The following is a 17,999-nucleotide window of genomic DNA, read 5'->3' on the forward strand; positions in this document are numbered from 1 at the left end:
GGCGGCCGCTCGCCCCCTGACAGGGACCGGGGGAGGAAGGAGGGGTAATCGGCCGTCTCCGTACCTGCGGGTCGCGGCTCATCGCGGAGCCCTTTGAGGTCGGATCGTCTAGTGCGCGCCGCCTTCCCTCCGCCGCCGGGGCCACCGTCCCTGCCGCGGGGCCGCCCTGTCCGCCGCGGGGCCCGGGCGGGGGCTCCCGCCTCGAGAGGAGAGGCTGCGCGGCGGCCCGAACCCGGGAGCGGGGAAGGTGCCAAAACGCCCGGGGGTGGGGGGTGTCTGAGGCCCGTCGCGGCTGCGGGTCAGGTGGGAGGGGGGGTGTGTCGTGGCCGCCGCCTGTCAGTGCCAGCGCGGAGCCCCGGGGCCGGAGCCGCCCCCCGGGGGGCTGGCGGGGGGATGCGCGGCCGAGGCGGGTGTGCCTCGGGGCTGGGGCCCCGCACCGCCCGGCCCGGCCCGGCCCGGTGCTGTGGCGGCCAGCGGGCGGGATGAGCAACGGGCATCCAGGAGCGAGCGCCTGGAACCGTGCCCTGGTCGGGGGGGGGGATGCCCAGCGGTGGCTCGGCTTGCCCGGCCTCCTCGGGTCTGCGCTTCGCTGCTGGCAGCTTTGTCCCTCCTGTGCTTGCAGCGGGGACTCCCTAACCTTTCTGTCACTTTGATCTGCTGTCTCTTCAACCGAGAACGGAAAATGCGTTTGAGTTGGATTAGCATAACCGAATGCATTCTGCTTAGGCATTCTTCGGTTTGAGCTGCTTGCTTAATTTTTTTTCGACTTAGATTCAATTTAAAAAAAGGCATTTGGAAACTGGAGTAAGATTCTTTAGTTTCCCGATTTCTTCTAAACTGTTACCACTTTGCCATGTATAAATGGTGTTACTCCAGAGGCAGGGCTCAAAGATTGCGTTGTTTCTGGACACGCAAATAACCTGCCTGTGCTAACACCAGCACGTCTCTTGTCCATTGTTCGTCTTGCCTATGTCAGGCTAAATAATTTTTGTAGACTTTTTTTTCCTTCTTAGCCTTTAAGTGACATCCATAAATACAGACACCTTACCTGGGACAATGAGACCTCAAAACCAGTTGTAGTGGAATTGCTACAGCACAGTGTGCATTCCAGATACAATTGTAGGTTGTTGTAGGTATGCAAAACAAGAAGGGTCTGTAATGGAGTAAAACTAAATTCTTCAAAAACTGAAGCCAACTTAAAATATCTGAAAATAGTTTTGTACAAAAGACTTTTAAAATGTCTTCCATTTTAATGGTCCTGAAAAACTCAGCTCCAAATATTCCCTATAGGATCACTGCATTGGGTAAAACTAGGATATAATTTGAGTGGACACACTTATCCTTTAGGACATGTCTATGCTGTTGGTGCAGAAGAAAAGATTGAATTGGTGAATGTGAGAGTTAATTTCAGGCCATTTGGTTAAATCTGTTCTGTGGACACCCATTCAGAATGGAAGTGGCTTTAATTTAGTTTGTCTTAATGAATATTTTCTGTAGGTAAACCCTAAGGCTACAATTAATCATAAAAAAGGTATGGATCTGTATATATGTTCATGAAATGGATGACTGATTAATATGGTAAGCAATTTAATCTTAGATTATTAAATCAGATGTGAACTAGCTTACTTGGGTTGGAGCAGTGGTGCTTTCAGAAATCTGGAATGTGTTTTTCATATGGTTTGTTGCCATACTTAATATTTTCAGGACTGGACAACTTATTATGCAACACTGCTGACTAACCTGCTTTGAAAGAAAATCTGGAAGTAGCAGAAAAAATATCTATTTTTTTCCAAAGAAGACATAAAACTTTATTTTTTTCAGTTGAATGCCTTTGGTGTGTGCATCAAATTTTCCATTTTTTATTCTTTAATGACAAAAACGTCTATTCAAATTACATATGAAGTTATTGCTGTCTCAGGGCCTGAACTTACTACAACTTATTAAAATAACTCATATTTTATAAACCACAAACATGACCCACGGAAATCATTGGTCAGCACTTCTTGGTGTGCTAAATCAGCACTAGTTTCTTCTGGGACATATACTCTCCTCCTCCCCCCAGTTTATTTATTTGGCTCCTTCACTGTTGGGGAAACTAGGAGTTGAGGAAAAAACAAGTTTTCCTTGTTTTCTGTCTTTGAAAACAAATTAAATTGAGATGGTGTGAGCTGTTGGTTCTAAAACTTTTGTAGGGGATGGGAACCAAAAACTGTTAGTTTGACTTACTATGTATAAATAAGTCTAAAAATCAGTTAGTTTCAAATGCAGGAGTTTGGCTGATAAATTCACTTTTGTGTTATGGATACAGAATGTTTAAATTGTTTTTATATTCCTAATAAAGTTATGAGAGCAAATGGACTAACAGAGTCTAGTTCAACACAGATTTGCATTTGGGTCTCTGATCATCTCTGCTGCAAACATACTGTCTTTCTCCTCCGTGACCCCTTTAGTCATTCCCTTTGCCACACTTTTGTAACACCTCTAGCACCCCTTGCTTCCCCATCTTCCATATTGCCCTACTTAAACACCCTCCAGATTTTTTTCTCCTCCTCTCCCTCTATTCTGATGTTGCTTGCCTACCTTCTTGGCTTGCCAGCTAGGCAAGAGAGAGGATTTTTTTCCTTGGTTTGGTTTTGTCACGTGGGGATGTGCTGCTGCAGCTGGCACGCCAAAGGTTTGTGCTGGGGTGCCCTGGCTGATGAAGCGGCCAGGAGAGTGAAGGATTCTTCTGTACTTTGGCTTCCGATTTCCATAGCCTGTGGGAGTTTCGTATTCTTCATGCCTCTGCCTAACTGTTCAGCTGCAATAAGCTAATGTGTCCAAGAGTTGCTGGAGGAGAGGCAGAAGGACGGCTGGGTGGCATGATCACGTAAGACCAGTTGCCTAGGAAACAAGGGTAACGTGCAGTTGAATTTCCAAAACTTCCATGCAAATCCAGCTTGAAACAAATGAATAATTGAAAAGGATGATTGTTTTGTAAGGAATAGGTTCCTGGACCATCTTCTAACTTAGAAATGCAGAAATCTAAAGACTGTGTAACTGTGTGAAGAGAAACAGAAGTCAGCATTCTATTTCTTGTAAAAACATCAAATTGCATGTCAAAATTATTTTTATTTGCGGAAGTAACAGAAACAGTCAAAGCAAGATTAAGACTTGTGATTTAACTAAAATTTCAATTTTAGTAATTTAAGCATGAGTTCGGTAAGTTTCACGTAAGTTTAATTTGTGAATGAGGAGACGTGTTTACATCTGCATTGTACCGATTTTGATTGATTTTGTGTAATTGCTTATGCAAAGCCCTTCAGTATTTTCTGGTGTGAAATACATCCATTATGTATTGAATAAGGTTGTGGAAACCTTTTGTCAGCTCTAGAAATTACTTGAAAGAGGAGTTGATACAACACTAGGAAATGAGCTAAAAATGCTACCTTTACCACAAATTATCAAGGTATTTTAGCAATGAGCATGCATTAGCTCTTGAGTTTTGAGACAGCATGAAGTAGGTACAACTTATTCTGTATGAGTAACCCAGATATGTATTTAGTGATGTTCCGAGTTTTTCTGAAAAGAAAGTCTGTTTTGGACAAAATTATGTGAATAATTCTCAGTGCTCTGTTGGCTATTGCTGTGTACGCTGTTTTTTTGTAAACAGCGATTTTGCTTTGAAAAGCAGCTGGTGCACGTTTATTCCTTTAGTGACTTGAATATAGTGTTTGTACTATAAATGTCATCTGCTTCACACAAAGTTGATTTTATTGCAGCAGTGTGTACTGACCTTTTACAGTTTAATAGAATATGGTCATCTTGTGTACTGAAATGCTGCAATGCATACGGTAGAGAGGATAAACAAAACGCTGTTCTTGAGTCATTTGTAAATGAGTAAACCGTTTTCTTGGTAGGTTTCAGAGCTAAGAATTATAACTGATAATTAATAAATAGAAAGTTTACATAAATGAGTATCCTTTTTTCAGGGTTTTAAGCGACATCGTCAATGTGGTTGAATTATATATTTTCCAGGGGTTTTTGCTTGCTTATGGGGAATGACAGGCTTTTTAGAGCTAGGATTTTAACGTAGAAAAACTCTGGATTTGTGTAGAACAATACAGTGGCAAATGCAGGTCATTGGATTTGTTTGCAGTTGCAGGTGTGTCTGTGTTCTGCCATTTCTCCTATGCATGTTCCAAACGTATCCTGCACGCTTGCATAAATGAGGCAGAGCAGAAGCACGGTTAAATCAAAGCTGATTGGTTTTAACTTCAAACAAAAGAGTTTTAGAATTGCCTTGCAAATAACCTGTGCATATGGTGAGTGTGTAAGTGACTCTGCTTTGTTTTCTTTGCACTATCTGAAAATCTGCAAGTGGGACCTGTATCTCCAGCTCTTCTGATATAAGCCCCTTTTTATGTTGTTGTTGTTCTCAGTTTCATTGCTCTGTGGAATCATTTCACTTGCTGTGTTGTGGCTCTCTGCAGATGTTGAGTTGATTAAGGTAGTGCTGCCTGTGTTCTCTTACTACTGCATTACATTGCTTCATTTCAGATTGCAGTTTACCTTGCTGTTGGTTTGACCCTAAAATATTTCATTTCTGACAAACAGCTGACAAAAGGGTGTTAATTAATATTGCATTCCAATTGAAATACGTAGTATCGGTTAAGAGCAGTTGAGACATCTTGTATATTTTTAGTTCACAAGCTAGAGGGAGGTTGCTTCACTAACTTGCAGCTGGGTGTGGCATGGGGTTAACCAGATTAATTAAAGCTGGCTCAGGGTTTAGGCGTTAAAAAATGGCTCAGAGCCCCCATTATAGTCTTCTGTTACATAAATTTTTTCACTATAGACCAGGCTAGAGTTTTGAAAATGAGTGTTTTAGGAACAGCTAGCTGGAGGAGGAACTAGCAAGAGGGAGATGCAAGGTAGTGTGCAAATAGAAGAAAGGTGTCTTTAATGCGTTTGTACCTTTGTAGGGCTAACATTGAGGTGTATATATTGAGAAACTTGAATATATGACTAATCTTCCTTTTTATTTTTGTAATGTCTTTTATTTTGCTAGTTGTTTGCTTCCAGTCTATGTCCCTGTCAACTCTATCAGCAATTTGAGCTAGTTTTTGCACATTCCGCTTTCTTGTTCTACTCTCAATCATTTAACAGTGTTTGCTCAAAGTCTGGTCGTGCTTTCAATATTTTCTAGAGTGGTCTTTTAGGTCTGTTAGCATACCACAAAGGGCACTGCTCTGTCTTTACTCTCTCACTACCTGGGGAAGAGATGAAGTGTGTCTCCCCCACTGTGACTGCTTGTTGGACAAATTATCATCCTTTTTGCTTTATTCTATAATTTTCCCTGCGTAGATGAAACTACGTGTGAGATTTTACATAACGGTTTCTTGGTGAAACTGAAGGAAACATAGTGAAACAAGTGAAGATACACGTGTATTCCCTTTTGTTTGCAGGGAATTGTTACAGAAACGTAGCAACACAGAGGGATAGTCCTGCAAAGTAACAGAGCAAATGTAGGGAGGACCATTAGAGTGGAAGCTTCAATGGTAGCAGTGTTGCTGGGAAGAAAAAATACTAGTTAATAATATTTTAACAATTTTTAAAAATTCCTAATTTATTGCTACCCAAAAAAATGCTAGTGAAGTTATTCTCAAATAATTATCATAGAAAATAAAATATTTTAATAAATTTCTTGTAAAAGAAAAAGCAAGGTAGATTTTAATTCCACTTAATGTGGAGATGAAAGAGCCTGTAATTACTTCCCTAGCTTCCAGTTGAAAAGGTGTATTTGATATATAGTAACGACTTGATTTTTTTTAAACTTTGTTTTAGAAACTTTGTTCAAAGTTTCACTGAAACTTGATCATATTTATGACATAGGATATGAATCCAACTTCAGATTCTATAAAACCTTTTTTTTAAGAATTCCAGAAGTTCAGAATTTACCTAGCAATTGTTAATGCCAAGATTAATGTCAGGTAAATATTTTTCTTGTTTTGATAATTTCTGATAAAATTTGAATTCCTTCAAGTCTAATCTATTTCATAAGCCCATTAAAATACCTTTTTTTTAATCAGTGCTTTATTTGGGCACACCTTTGTTGTAATTTTATGAGTTTTTGTAAAACCTGTATTGTAAATCTCATGCATTAAGCATGGCAAATGTGTCTAAACTCTGTCTGCCCTTGAATTTGCATGAGACCTATGTATATTTCTTCATATAGACACACAGTATTGGGGCCACTGTGTGCAAATAAGAAACATATTTTTGATTACATCAGCACTTAAGGAGAGTGAAATATGTTGATGATCATTCAGTTTTTCTTAGACTAAGGGAAAAAAATGTAATAGTAGCTGTGCAAGCTAAGTGACGTCCTGCTTTTCTATAGCTTTCTTTTCCCTTCCTATCTCCCTCTCCAATAACTTTTGAAAGCCGTGTCCGATCAATACCAATCTGTAGGCATGAGCAGGCAGAAACCTGTTTGTGGTGTTGAAGATGGGAGGATACTGGTTTCCCTTGTACCTAATTAGAAAGCTAAGCAATTTCAGTCATCTGTAAGTCAAGCTGCTGGCTAAGGAGCGTGAATTTCTTCTAGCAAAACAACATTTCTATCTCTGTTTGATCACTAGTCTAACAGTTTTAAATGTTCATATTGTGGCAGTTGTTATCTTTATGTGGAAACATGGGAAAAAAACCCCCATCTGGAGTTCAGGTGCTTAGGGAGCGGTTGTTCCAGGGTGGTTGGAGTTGAGGGGGTGCGTTTGCAGAAACGGGCCAAAACGGGTTAATTGGAGGATGGCACATGCGTGGCTGGGAGAGAATGTAGTAAGTTAAGTAGCTTCCAGAGTGTGTTGCAGCCAAAAGAAACAACAAAGGGTGCAAGCCTCTCATTTTATGCTGACATTTAACAAAAAATAAACCGTATTCTGAATTACATCATTCGTCTGTGTTAAATGCTTTAGAAGCAAGTAGAAAGCTTACACAGGCAATAATAGCATGCTGAAACAAAGTGTTTGTGTCAGAGTGATACAGTGGATTGATTTCAGCTGAAAGTCAGTTCCAGAGCTTACTCTTAGATTTCTCAAACCTTTTAAGTTGACTGTGTAACTCGTTCACTGGCAATCAAGAGGTTATAAAAAGAGAGCCAGCTGATGTTGCAACCTAAGCACTGGCCATATAGTGGAAAGACTCTCCTTTGGCATGTTCACTAGTGCTATTTTTACCTATTCCAGTAAGATCTGCCCTTGTGATGTTAAATTACAGGACAGTACCTGGAATTATTTTGTTTTACAGAAGTGCTGTATGCTCTGAAGAAAATTTTCAATAAAATTATCAGTCAGATTGAGACTAAAATTGGCTTGCATCTGAAAATATTTTTTCTTCCGTCACCACAAATAATACTGCCGCTGTAACTGTAAGATATCCTTTCACTTTTGTTTGCATATTTTACGTCTGGCAGAGGGTTTTTTTAAATTTTGGTTTCCTTTGTGTATTGAGTGTTTTGTCTTTCTGAGTTTCTCATGTGGAGACTTTAAATAGGCAATGTAATCTTTAAAGTCAGGGAATTGACAGTGTAGCCCCAAGAATTAAGTGTAGTAGGAGGTTTTTGTCATAACTTCTAAAAAGCCTAGCTGGTTTTGATTAAATTTTAAGTTGATGGTTCCCTCACAGAATAGAAAATGAATTTAATATTTTTTTCTGGGAATAGATTTTCAGCGCTGCCAGTGACAGAGTGCTGTATCAACCAAACTGATTGTAGTGAAAACTGAAGGAAACGGCAAGAATGCCATACACTGGGGTTCAGTGTAGAAGTGTCACATATAGGATATCACATACGCAGATGTGTGACCATCTGAATCACAGTGCTGAAATGTCTAATGTTTGTGATTAGGTAATCTTAAATACAGTATTGTCCAGGTGTATTTTCTAAAACCGTCAGCATCTGGTTCAAAAGTGACTTGACAACACTGAAACACAAACCTAGCATTTTAAAACTCTGTTTCAAACTCTTGTTTTGGCTATTTGTGCAATTGGGTGTGTATTTGTAGCAGAATGGTTAATTTTTTAAAAGCAATGGTTTGACACTGAAGTATGATCGGTGATCAACTTGTGCGAGTTCCCCTTACAGAACACCTGCTTCCCTTGCTCCTTCTCTTGCACTGTGGAGTGTCTCAGGTGGAAATCCTGCAAGTAGGCAAACTTCCTCCAGTACAGAGTCATTTTCTTCTCCCTTGGCTTTGCCATTGTCTTAGGTGAACAATTCTACTTCTCAGGTTTAATTGAATCTCACATCTGCAATAACAGCTGGTATTTTTGTCAACTCACTTGCTTCTTAAAAACCCTCCTTGTTGCCAGTTTTGTTAGCAAATGTTCTTACTGATTTTTGTTTTTCGTGTATCTCTTATCTGTCAAGAAAAATACATGATTTTTACTTCCTTACAGCTTTGGTTGCAAGTAGAAATATTGTACCTGCTTCTTCTTTAACCCATCACACTTGTTTTACGCTATGCCTTCTCTTCTTGATTTGTATATGAGATTCCTTTTTCTTCTAGCTGATTTTACAATAAAAATGCTCTAGGTTTTCAGTCTATAAAACCTCTTCCTCTCCCCATCAGTTTTCTCTCTTCTTTTTCATCTGACATTATCTGTGATACTGACTGGATTAGTTTTCTCCAAGTTTGTCCCAGACTCTTTTCAGCTCAGTTCTTAGCTCTTGTTTTCCTCAGGAACTGGTCTTTACATATCTTTTGACCTCTTAGCTAAATGTGAGGATCATAACTGTATCCTTGTTTTTATCAGTTTGCTAATTGTCAACCGTAGCTACTTTTAAAAAACAAAAACCCAACACTTCAGCCTTATGCCCCCGTGCCTATATTGGCTCCTATGAGGATGTCTTTCTCTGGTCCTCTGCTTATTCTTATGGTTTTTACGATGGTTTTGATCTTCCTTGGTATTCTCTGCTTCTCACCCCCACGTACTTTCTGGTCATATCACTTTCAACACCTTATTCCTCAGTAAGGTAATCTATTAAAAATAAACAAACACCACCACCTCCACCTTGATTCAGTGTGGATTATTTCCTAAATATGTCATTATTGCTGACTGGTTGTCTTCTGTTAGAATGAAAGATCTCAGCTTTTCCTCTGGTGTACGAAAGACAGCATTCCTTCCTCCCTTCTACCTAGTGTCCCTGCTTATCTTTTTCCATGATGGAAACCATATTCACAATATTTTGTATGTCACATTCCTAAATGTTTGCTGTAGAGAGGTATGCAAGTTAGTAAGCAGGGTAAATATACAGTTCAGACTGTAAGTAGGTTTTAGTTTTAAAATTATTCAGTGGCTCAAGGTGGAGATCCCAAAGCATTCTTCTGGTTTCTTGTTAGTCTTTGGGAGTTTGCTGTCTTGGGTAAAATCATGACAGCTTTTTTTTTTTCCCTTTCCCTACCTGCTCTATCCAGGAGAGAGGATACTTCTAACCATAAGTGAGTGAGCAATGTAAGATTTCTTCTTGAATTTTTTTACGTGTACTTTCTTGTATTTCATATAAACACAGAGACTAATTAAAGTCTCTGAACTAAACTAAATAAAGACTTGAGGAAGCTGGGACTGTTCAGCCTGGAGAAGAGAAAGCTTTGCGGGGAATCTTATCGGTGTGTATAAACACACTGATGGGAGGGAATGAAGAGGACACCAGACTTCTCACTAGTGCCCAGTGACAGCACAAGGGGCCATGAGCACAAAGTAAAACACATGAATCTCCATCTGAACACGAGAAAGCACTTTTACTGTGAGGTTGGTCAAACACTGGAAGGGGTTGCACAGAGAGGCTGTGGAGCGTGTATTTGTGGAGATGCTCCACACTGATGTGGTCCTGGGCAGCCTGCTGTAGCTGACCCTGCTTGAGCAGGGGTTTGAACTAAATGGTCTCAAGAGGTCCCTTCCAGCCTCAATGACTCTGTGACTGTGTTACATCTTTGCTGCCTTTAATCATCTCTGCATGGGATTGTTTTAGGAATTGCTAATTAGGATGGGAACTTTGGGTGAGAAAGCATTTTACCATTTACTATCCAGTGAATATTTTTGTATATTTGACTTATACTTCTTTCTTTAACTAATCGGAGCTTCCAATTTTTTGATCAAGATTTCTTCAGCTTCCCTAGGAATTCTTGCTCTTACAGTTAATGCTTATATGCAAGATTCAGATAGCCTTCGGAGGCTTAGCTTCTTATTACTTTCTTTTTTTTTTTTTGTTTTGGATCCAAGATTTGTCATAACATTTGAGAGTCAGCAAGGTGTTTCTGTGTGTAAGTAAGGAACTGATGTCTGAGAAGAAAGTATTCAAGTCATACTTAATTTTTACTTTAGTGAGTTTGTAGCTGTAAGAGATTTTTGTGATGTTTTTGAATAACAATGCGATTATATTGAGCTGGGGTAGCATTTGGGTGTCATGCAGTCTGGCCTTACACAGTGTCTCTCATGCTGAAATGTTGCATAAGATAATGAAAGGCTAGAAGGCCCTGAAAACTCTTAACAGTAGAAGGATGATAAGTTAACTCTGCTATTGTAGAGTTAATGTATAAGTTAACTCTACTAACTCACAAAATAATTTTTTTTATTAATTTGCTATGTTGTACATGTGTATAAGTTTGTCTATTAAAATAATAAATACTTTTTGTTTTTGTGTTACCTTCCACAGATGATGTACTTCATCCTTTTGTCATAGGACTTCATTTGCTTAAAGAAAAACTAAAGGTATACATAACTTTCTCTGGTTATTTTTCCCTTCCTCCTTACTCTGCCCCATTCTTTCTTCCGAGTTCCCTGGGCCCTTCCTGGGGGAAGGGAAACTTACCACAACTGAGCTCTGTGCTTGTATTCCTTCGCTGCTACTGAAATTGGCTTTTTGTTTTATGAGAAATTCCACAAAATTGATATGATGCCTACAGTTGTTTCAGTGTTTGCTTTATCAGAAGTGTATGTTTAATTTAAGCTCCTACTTTAGTCAGTCTGCGTGGATATTTACTTTGCAGGGGGAAAGCCCTTCCTCAGTTTAGAACTTTAGATCTTGATATTTGCCTGTCTTCTCCAAATAGCATTTGCCTTTCCACACCACTACAGATCTGTTGTGAATAGTCCAGACCTAATTTAAATCATGTCTGTGACATTATCTTACAACTAGTGGTTGTTTTTCTTTTCTGAGATTGTACCTCCGAAACAAAAAGTCTGTTATGCCACTTGGTTAAATAAATAAAAATCCACCCAAACCAGAACTGTAATTTCATTGATGTATTTAGTAAGATAATGTGAGATAGAGTTAAAATGGAGCATAATTTATTTTTGGAGGCACTCAAGACAGTAAACGTTTGACATAGTCTAAGTAATTTTGCTTGTATACAATCTGTAATTTCTAATTACATTCAGTTTTTATTTGCCATTTTATGCAGGCTTCTTTACAAATACCGGAGCATAAGAAACAATACAGTAAAGTTAGTAGAGCTGACCAGGCAGTTTGTAACTAAAATACTCAAGTAGTACCATGTTAGATTTAGTTCATATTGCAGAAACTTACGTTCAACTATTCCTGGGTGTACTTTATTACAAAATATAAGGGAGAATCATTTGTTCTATCTTCTCACAGAAAAATATCTCAAGGCCCCTTCCAAATGTTTCTTGGTGCTATTGCCCCTGTTCTCTCCTGCCCCCCCGCCCCGATCTGTACATTGTTTCCTTGCCCAGGCTCTTAGAATTGCAGAATTGTCCTCCTGGTGGCACTGCTGGTTTTGGCACAGAGCCTACATTTAATAAACTAAATTTATTAGTTTAAAGCTGCCCTGAGTGAATGCAGAGAACACCTAACTCCTGAATTAGCTGCATCACGCATCCTATTCTGTCTAACTGTACAGATAATCTAGCGTTGTCTGGTATTTTGCAGTGGTATTTTAACAGTAACTGTGGTATGTCTGAACTGTACAGTTAGCCTGCGTAACTAGGAGCTCCCAGCAGTTACTTGAATAACCTAATCTCAGGCTCTGTTCCTTTTCAGCAAAACTGAGGTTGGTTTAAAGACTGGTATGTTGTCTTTAAAGTGGTGGTGTCCACTGTGTTACTTCATTTACTACATGCAACTGAGGGAGGACAGAGCCAGTAATTCTTTGTACTGAGATTCTCAGGCACTTTTGTTTAATCCTTGAAAACTTGTGTGGGAAGGGCATTTAGTGGATTGCTGACATTTGAGTAACTTTTGTATCTTTGCTGTAAAGTGGATGAGTTCCAGGCAACTGTAAACACAGTTTGTGGCTTTCATCCATACTTGAAACAATTCAAGCATGAGCAAATTCAGAATGCAAATAGGCATGTGTCTGAGAATGTATGTACAGTTGATAGAAAGACTTGGGGAAACAAATGCTTGTCCGAAATGTCTTGCCTGTGTAATGTCAATACACACGTAAACTCATAGCCCCGCTTCTGCAATGCAAGGTCCGCTTTAAAGATCTATCTTTCTAAATCTTTCTTTGGAGGATTCTGCTGTGAAGAATTTAACCTTGTGGCGAAGAAACAAGAAGTCTAAGCGTGACAAGAGTGCCATATAATGAGATTCTGATACAATCAGATGTAAGAAAGCAGTGTTCAGTATGCTTTTTATTTCTAGCAATGCATTTGAATTTACCAAATTAAAAGATGACGATGTCTTAATAAAGACATCAGCTTCAGCTTTAATAGTCTTCATAATGTTAAGAGAACACATATAAAACATTGAGTGACCACCTCTCAATATTTATCAATTTTGATTATAAGATAAAAATTATAAATTATTATACAAAAAAAAAGGAGGTTTTACTCCATGACATAGAGTTCTGGTGCTTTGTTAGCAAAACTTGTACAAAATGTATGTGCAAAATTTGTGTACTTTCCTTGCTTGCCTTTTCCTTTCATAGCTGTTTTAATAGCAATTTCATAAACTTTTTTGTGAATCTGTATAAATTCAGCAGCAGTACTTAACTAAAATTAAAAAAAAAAGTTCTGATTGAGTGCTTGGAAACACCTGCTGCATTTTTCTTTTTACGGGGGATTGCTTTTTTGCTTTGGGAAAGGGAAGGATTTGGATTCTGTATCGCTTTGTGCTCTTTTAGGTACAAGTGGAGTGCTCAGTGGTTCTGTTTCTCTAAAGAAGGAATTCAGGTTTTGTAGGGAAACTTACAGAGCTCCGTGTTTGAACTTGATAGAAATTTCATGTGGAAAGAAATGGGTGACTGACATGGGAATGATCTCTGTGCAAAGGACAAACCAAAGAGATCTTTCTGAAAATTGGTGAGGAAAAGTAGCCTGGAGCCGTTCTAATCAACAGAGGAGAGCAGGCACAGAGCAGCCAAAGGTACAGATAGTTTTGGTGACAAGTACCTACTAACCAGAGCCCAAAGTACAGCCTAGTATAGCCAAGTAGTATGACTTGGTTTATGCTTACTAACCAAAGTTTTACTCTGAAAGTTACTCTTAAAAACAGAAAGGTATTAATCTTGAAAAGGATTAATCAATCTGAAAGTGTGTCAGCCTGAGAGTTGTATTCCTTGTGCCCTCCTCACTGTAGAGCCCAATTGTTGGAAAACCAATGTTATTTTTTTACTTAAATACTTTAAAGTTACATTAGTAGCATAATGGCTGAAGCAGTAACTAGGAAATGAATGGTTCTGAGAAACAGAGAAAAAGGTGAGAAGATACTTCCAAGATCAGAACAACTGAGGCAGAAATTATATGTAATCTTTCAGTGTTGGTTTTTGGGTTTGTTTTTTTCCCCTCTGAACAATAACATTTCCTCCTGTTAAGTTTTAATAGTTTTTTCCTCAGTTCTGTTAGGGGGGAGCTTGCTTTTTGGCATTGACCTCTTAAAATGAAAGACATTTGAAGGAAAAACCCCAACCTTGTAGATGTGTGAGAAATCTGCTTGGGTTGTTAGACTGTTCCTAACTCATGCCCTGCATTTATGTTTACATTGATCACAGCTTTATTTATTAATATAGGAGTGGGTCCATATTTATCTTCTTCTGCTATGAAAAGCTACTTTTAAAAAGTACTGCTATATATCACAATAGATACTTGTTTGGTGTGGGTTTGTTTTTTTTCTCTCTAGACAACTGGTCACCCATGCAATATTAAATCAATTGAGAATTACTGTATGGGAGGGGAACTGAGAAAAGACCACAGTTAAATGTATTATTGATCTTTTTGTGTCAGAGACAAAAAAACCTTTTCTTATAACCAGCTTTTAAAGCTTCAAAATGGATTCTGGGTTTTGTTCTGTGATGTTTTGCCTTTGTATAGGTATTTCAGTAAACATGAATGTGACTATTAATTGTTCGTGTGTATAAAAATGGCAGCGTGTGTGTTGGGAGAGGGAACTGAATTTACATTTTCTTTAAAAGCTTTTGGTGTTTGTTTCAGAAATAAAGGAAAGGAGAGGAGTTTAGCTTTGTATCCTGCGAACTTTCAGGCTTCGTCATTACCAGTTTCAGCATTCCTTAGGGGGGTAGACTGAAATTTTTAACAGTTCAGACTAAATGCTTTTTGCTAGTCGTAGAAAAAGTTAAAGTAACTTAAAGTATCTTTTGGATATGAATGAATGATATGAGTGTATGATCTGAGTGGATATGAGTGAATGACCTCTAGGAGTTTGTTACTGTCAGGTGTGCACATTGCATAGCTATTTTTTGCATTTGGTTTTAATGCTTGTTCAAATGACTCACTATCAAAATCTGTAATCTATGCAAAAAGTAGTAGTTAGAAGTGCAATCTTGGTCACAATGTGCAGTATACTTGTGGGAGGTGGAGGAATAGGATGAGGTTTTTTCCTGCTCAAATTGAATGTTTAGTATGAAACAAGTCAGTATCAGTTTCCTAGCAGTACTGGGTCTACAAGAGGACTGATATGCTCGTACTTTAATATGTTAAAATATTCTTTGAATGTTGCTGTTGCAGTTTTTCAGTCATAGATGGGCTGTTTGAAGTAATTTTCATGAAAGTGAAGAGTTGCAGGAAGAAAAATTTTAAAGATGCATGAAAACATTAAACTGGCAATGGATTATTCGAGCATGGCATATAAACGTAAATCTAATATCTGGTAATAATTATGTTTCAGAAACATGCTTGTAACTCATTTAAAGGAAGAAAAACTAGTTTTTCTGGAATAGACAAACTAAGAATTATATATTTATGAAGCCATCATTGTAAAATCTTTCCTCCTTTATATTAAATTAAATTTCTATTTAGAGCATATCAGATGTCTTTTCACTGGAGTGAAATGGTGTGGATCTTGGGAGGGTTGGGGAAAATGAATTTAGTTTCAGTAAAAATGGCTTTCGTCAAATATTGGTTGGAGCAAAAGACCCAAAATGAATAAACAAATCAATGCTAGGGCACAGGTTACAGGGCACTGAAAGGTAAGCTATGCTGTGCACATCTTATCTGTTAAGGTCGCCAGAAATGCAGCTAACCTATGTCCTGTGAAATAGTGTGTCTGTTGTCTTCTGCTGTTGTGCTTGCTTCTGTGTTCAATGTACCAACTAGAAATTGTGTGTGTATGTGCAATATTATGTTGTGTGATTACATATATATATATATATATATATATATATATATATATATATATATATACAGGGTTTTTGTCAGTTCAGAGCTGGTCAAGTAGTTGCCATGCTAATTCTCTTACCTCATATCTATGTATGCAGTGAGCTGTTTGAGTTCAAAGTGCATGTTTTTGTATGTATTCATATAATTTTTTTTAAGCTAGCTTTCTTTACACTAGAGGGCAGGTGAAAGGTGTAAATCATTCATAAATTAATTCTTAAGAAGCAGCTTCTATGACTGTCTCTATTCTTCCATGATAATAATTTGAAATAAGAACAGTGACTAGGTTTGAGAAGTGAACATATCCAGTGGCTGCCCATGCGGTATCAGAATCAAAGTGTTCTTGGTTAGTCTCTTGTTGGCCTGGGTGAACAGGTATTTCTGAGGAGCTGGAGCCTCCTATCATGCTACATGAGGGTGGCCTCTGAACAGTTGCAAAAGTCAGGACAATTGATTACTGCTGTTTCTTCAGCAAGCCTCACCTTACCAACTGCATGCCCTTGTACCATGGATGCCAAGAGCAGGTTTAGCAACTTTTCATCACAGATTCCCTGTCTCTCTGCAGGAGACTGCGAACATCTTTTCAACTTCCCTTTCTTCTCCCCTACCCCTATACCCTCAGGCCACTTGCAGGTCTTTGTCCACTCCAGGGTAGATCTGAGCTAAGTTCTCATCTTCTCCCTTTGGTGGTGGCTCCTTCTGGAAGTGTGTGAGTAGAACCCATAGCCTTCAGTTTAGGCAGGAAGGAGAGCTAAGGATGGCATGTTTTAAGTTTGCGTGCTGAGGTGAGGAAGTACTTTCATTTTCTAGAAAAAGAACTCTCAACATCTGTGAGAGAACCCAAGCTGCCAGGGACACAATCATCAGCTGCAGCCAAAAAGATGGCAAAAATGCACTAATGAAGCATGGTGGCAAGAGAAAGCAGGACATTGCTGGAAGAGAGGATTATGCCAAACATACACAGTCCTGAGAACATCCAGCACTTACTGGAGGCAAAGATCCCAAGAAAGAGAAGGATGCAAATGCATAATCAAAGATACAGCTGACATTTGTATTGTATGGAAGGCTGATAGCAGTTACTGCCTCTATGTTTTTCTGACTGTGTGTACAGCAACCTCAAAACATGTTTCTGTGATCTTCTCTGGTAGGCTGTTCATATTTGGTAGGCTGTTCATAGTATGCAGTAGGCCTTTCACATTTGGACGAGGGAACACCGTTAGAGCAGGGAAGCACCTTTTTTGTATGACACTTAGCTTTTGTCAAGGTGCAAGTTTGAAATTTTTGTCATTTCCTGTTTTCTGTTGTATTTTTCAGGAAATGTTGGCAGCATGTAAACTGCCAAATATTAACTATAGGAACTGCTAAATATTAACTATAAAGGCTGTAATGTTAGGGTGTTGTCAACGTCAGCAGTGGCAACAGGGAGGTTTTGATGGTTGCCCCTCTATTCCTTATCTCAGCTTACTCAGTAGAGAAATCCAGTTGAGCTTCTCTTCTTGTTTGGTCTCATGTGTTACCTGGAAGTGTGAAATGAAGTAGGGTTCCCCATAGTGAGTAAGTTTAGAGGAGGCAAGAGAACAAGCTGTCTGGGTTTCATCTTACACCTCTTATCTAACAGTTTATCTCCACTCTGTTTTCATTGTTACCATCTAACTAGTTACTCTTTTAGCTGTCCATATGCACAATACGGTTGTTGCAACTGTACATAACTTCTTTTTCACCTTTCTGATTCCTGACTGTAGGGCAATGCATATGAATTTTGAGATTATTGTACTTGTTGCTTGTGCATGCTGAACTCAGTTGTATTCCTCAACTTTATCTCCCCTCCTCCCTCCTTTTTTCAGAATGTCTCAGTGTCTTCCCGTTCCTTGTCCCCTTTTTACATCAAATGTAAAGACTTGTCATTTAAGTGCCATAGATTAAAAAAAAAAAAAAAAATTCCAAGTATCTAAATCCTATTAGATTTCAATTGGGTATTGAGTTTTAAATCTTATTGACATTTAAATATTTTGAACCTTTGAACAACTGGACCTGCACAACTGATGGCATTGATGCAGGAATGACAATGATTGGCAGGAGGGAAGGAGAGGATACGTATGTTGTCACTGTGTACGTTGCCAGTGAAAGAAATGCTCACGAACTGGCCAAAAGATCCCTTTGTAGCAGAAAGTGTAAGAGCCCTAGAGTTCTGCTGCTGCAGGGTTTGCATGCGATGGTAGGTGCTTCATGTGAACCAAGCCTTTTTCTTTAAGTCTGTTTTTACATGTTTCCTTTCTAGCTACTAGTAAGATCTGGGTTTAGGTCTGTAGCAATGTTAAATACTTAAAAATCTAGCTAAGACTTTTCCGAGTTGTGCCGTGAGTGAACACTCTCAAATTCAAAGT

The 17,999-nt window shown here is 38.8% G+C and overlaps 1 protein-coding gene across 7 annotated transcripts in view; it reads left to right on the forward strand.

Annotated features, from left to right (window-relative positions):
- Positions 1-17,999, forward strand: part of RAF1 (Raf-1 proto-oncogene, serine/threonine kinase) — a 45,550-nt gene that overhangs the window by 364 nt on the left and 27,187 nt on the right. For 2 of the 7 annotated variants that reach the window (XM_075513627.1, XM_075513625.1), the window contains exon 2: positions 10,694-10,749. The exons of 1 other annotated variant lie outside the window; for it this stretch is intronic. Coding sequence is in view for 4 of the 6 variants with exons in the window: in XM_075513621.1 (XP_075369736.1) it covers positions 17,681-17,830 (150 nt within the window). In the remaining 2 variants the exon portion in view is untranslated. Of the gene's footprint in view, positions 1-10,693; positions 10,750-17,680; positions 17,831-17,999 lie in introns of those variants that run through there. 4 more of the 7 variants (XM_075513621.1, XM_075513623.1, XM_075513622.1 and 1 more) reach the window with 2 other exon arrangements.

The sequence above is a fragment of the Mycteria americana genome, chromosome 11 (genome assembly GCF_035582795.1).
Source record: "Mycteria americana isolate JAX WOST 10 ecotype Jacksonville Zoo and Gardens chromosome 11, USCA_MyAme_1.0, whole genome shotgun sequence".
NCBI lineage: Eukaryota > Metazoa > Chordata > Aves > Ciconiiformes > Ciconiidae > Mycteria > Mycteria americana.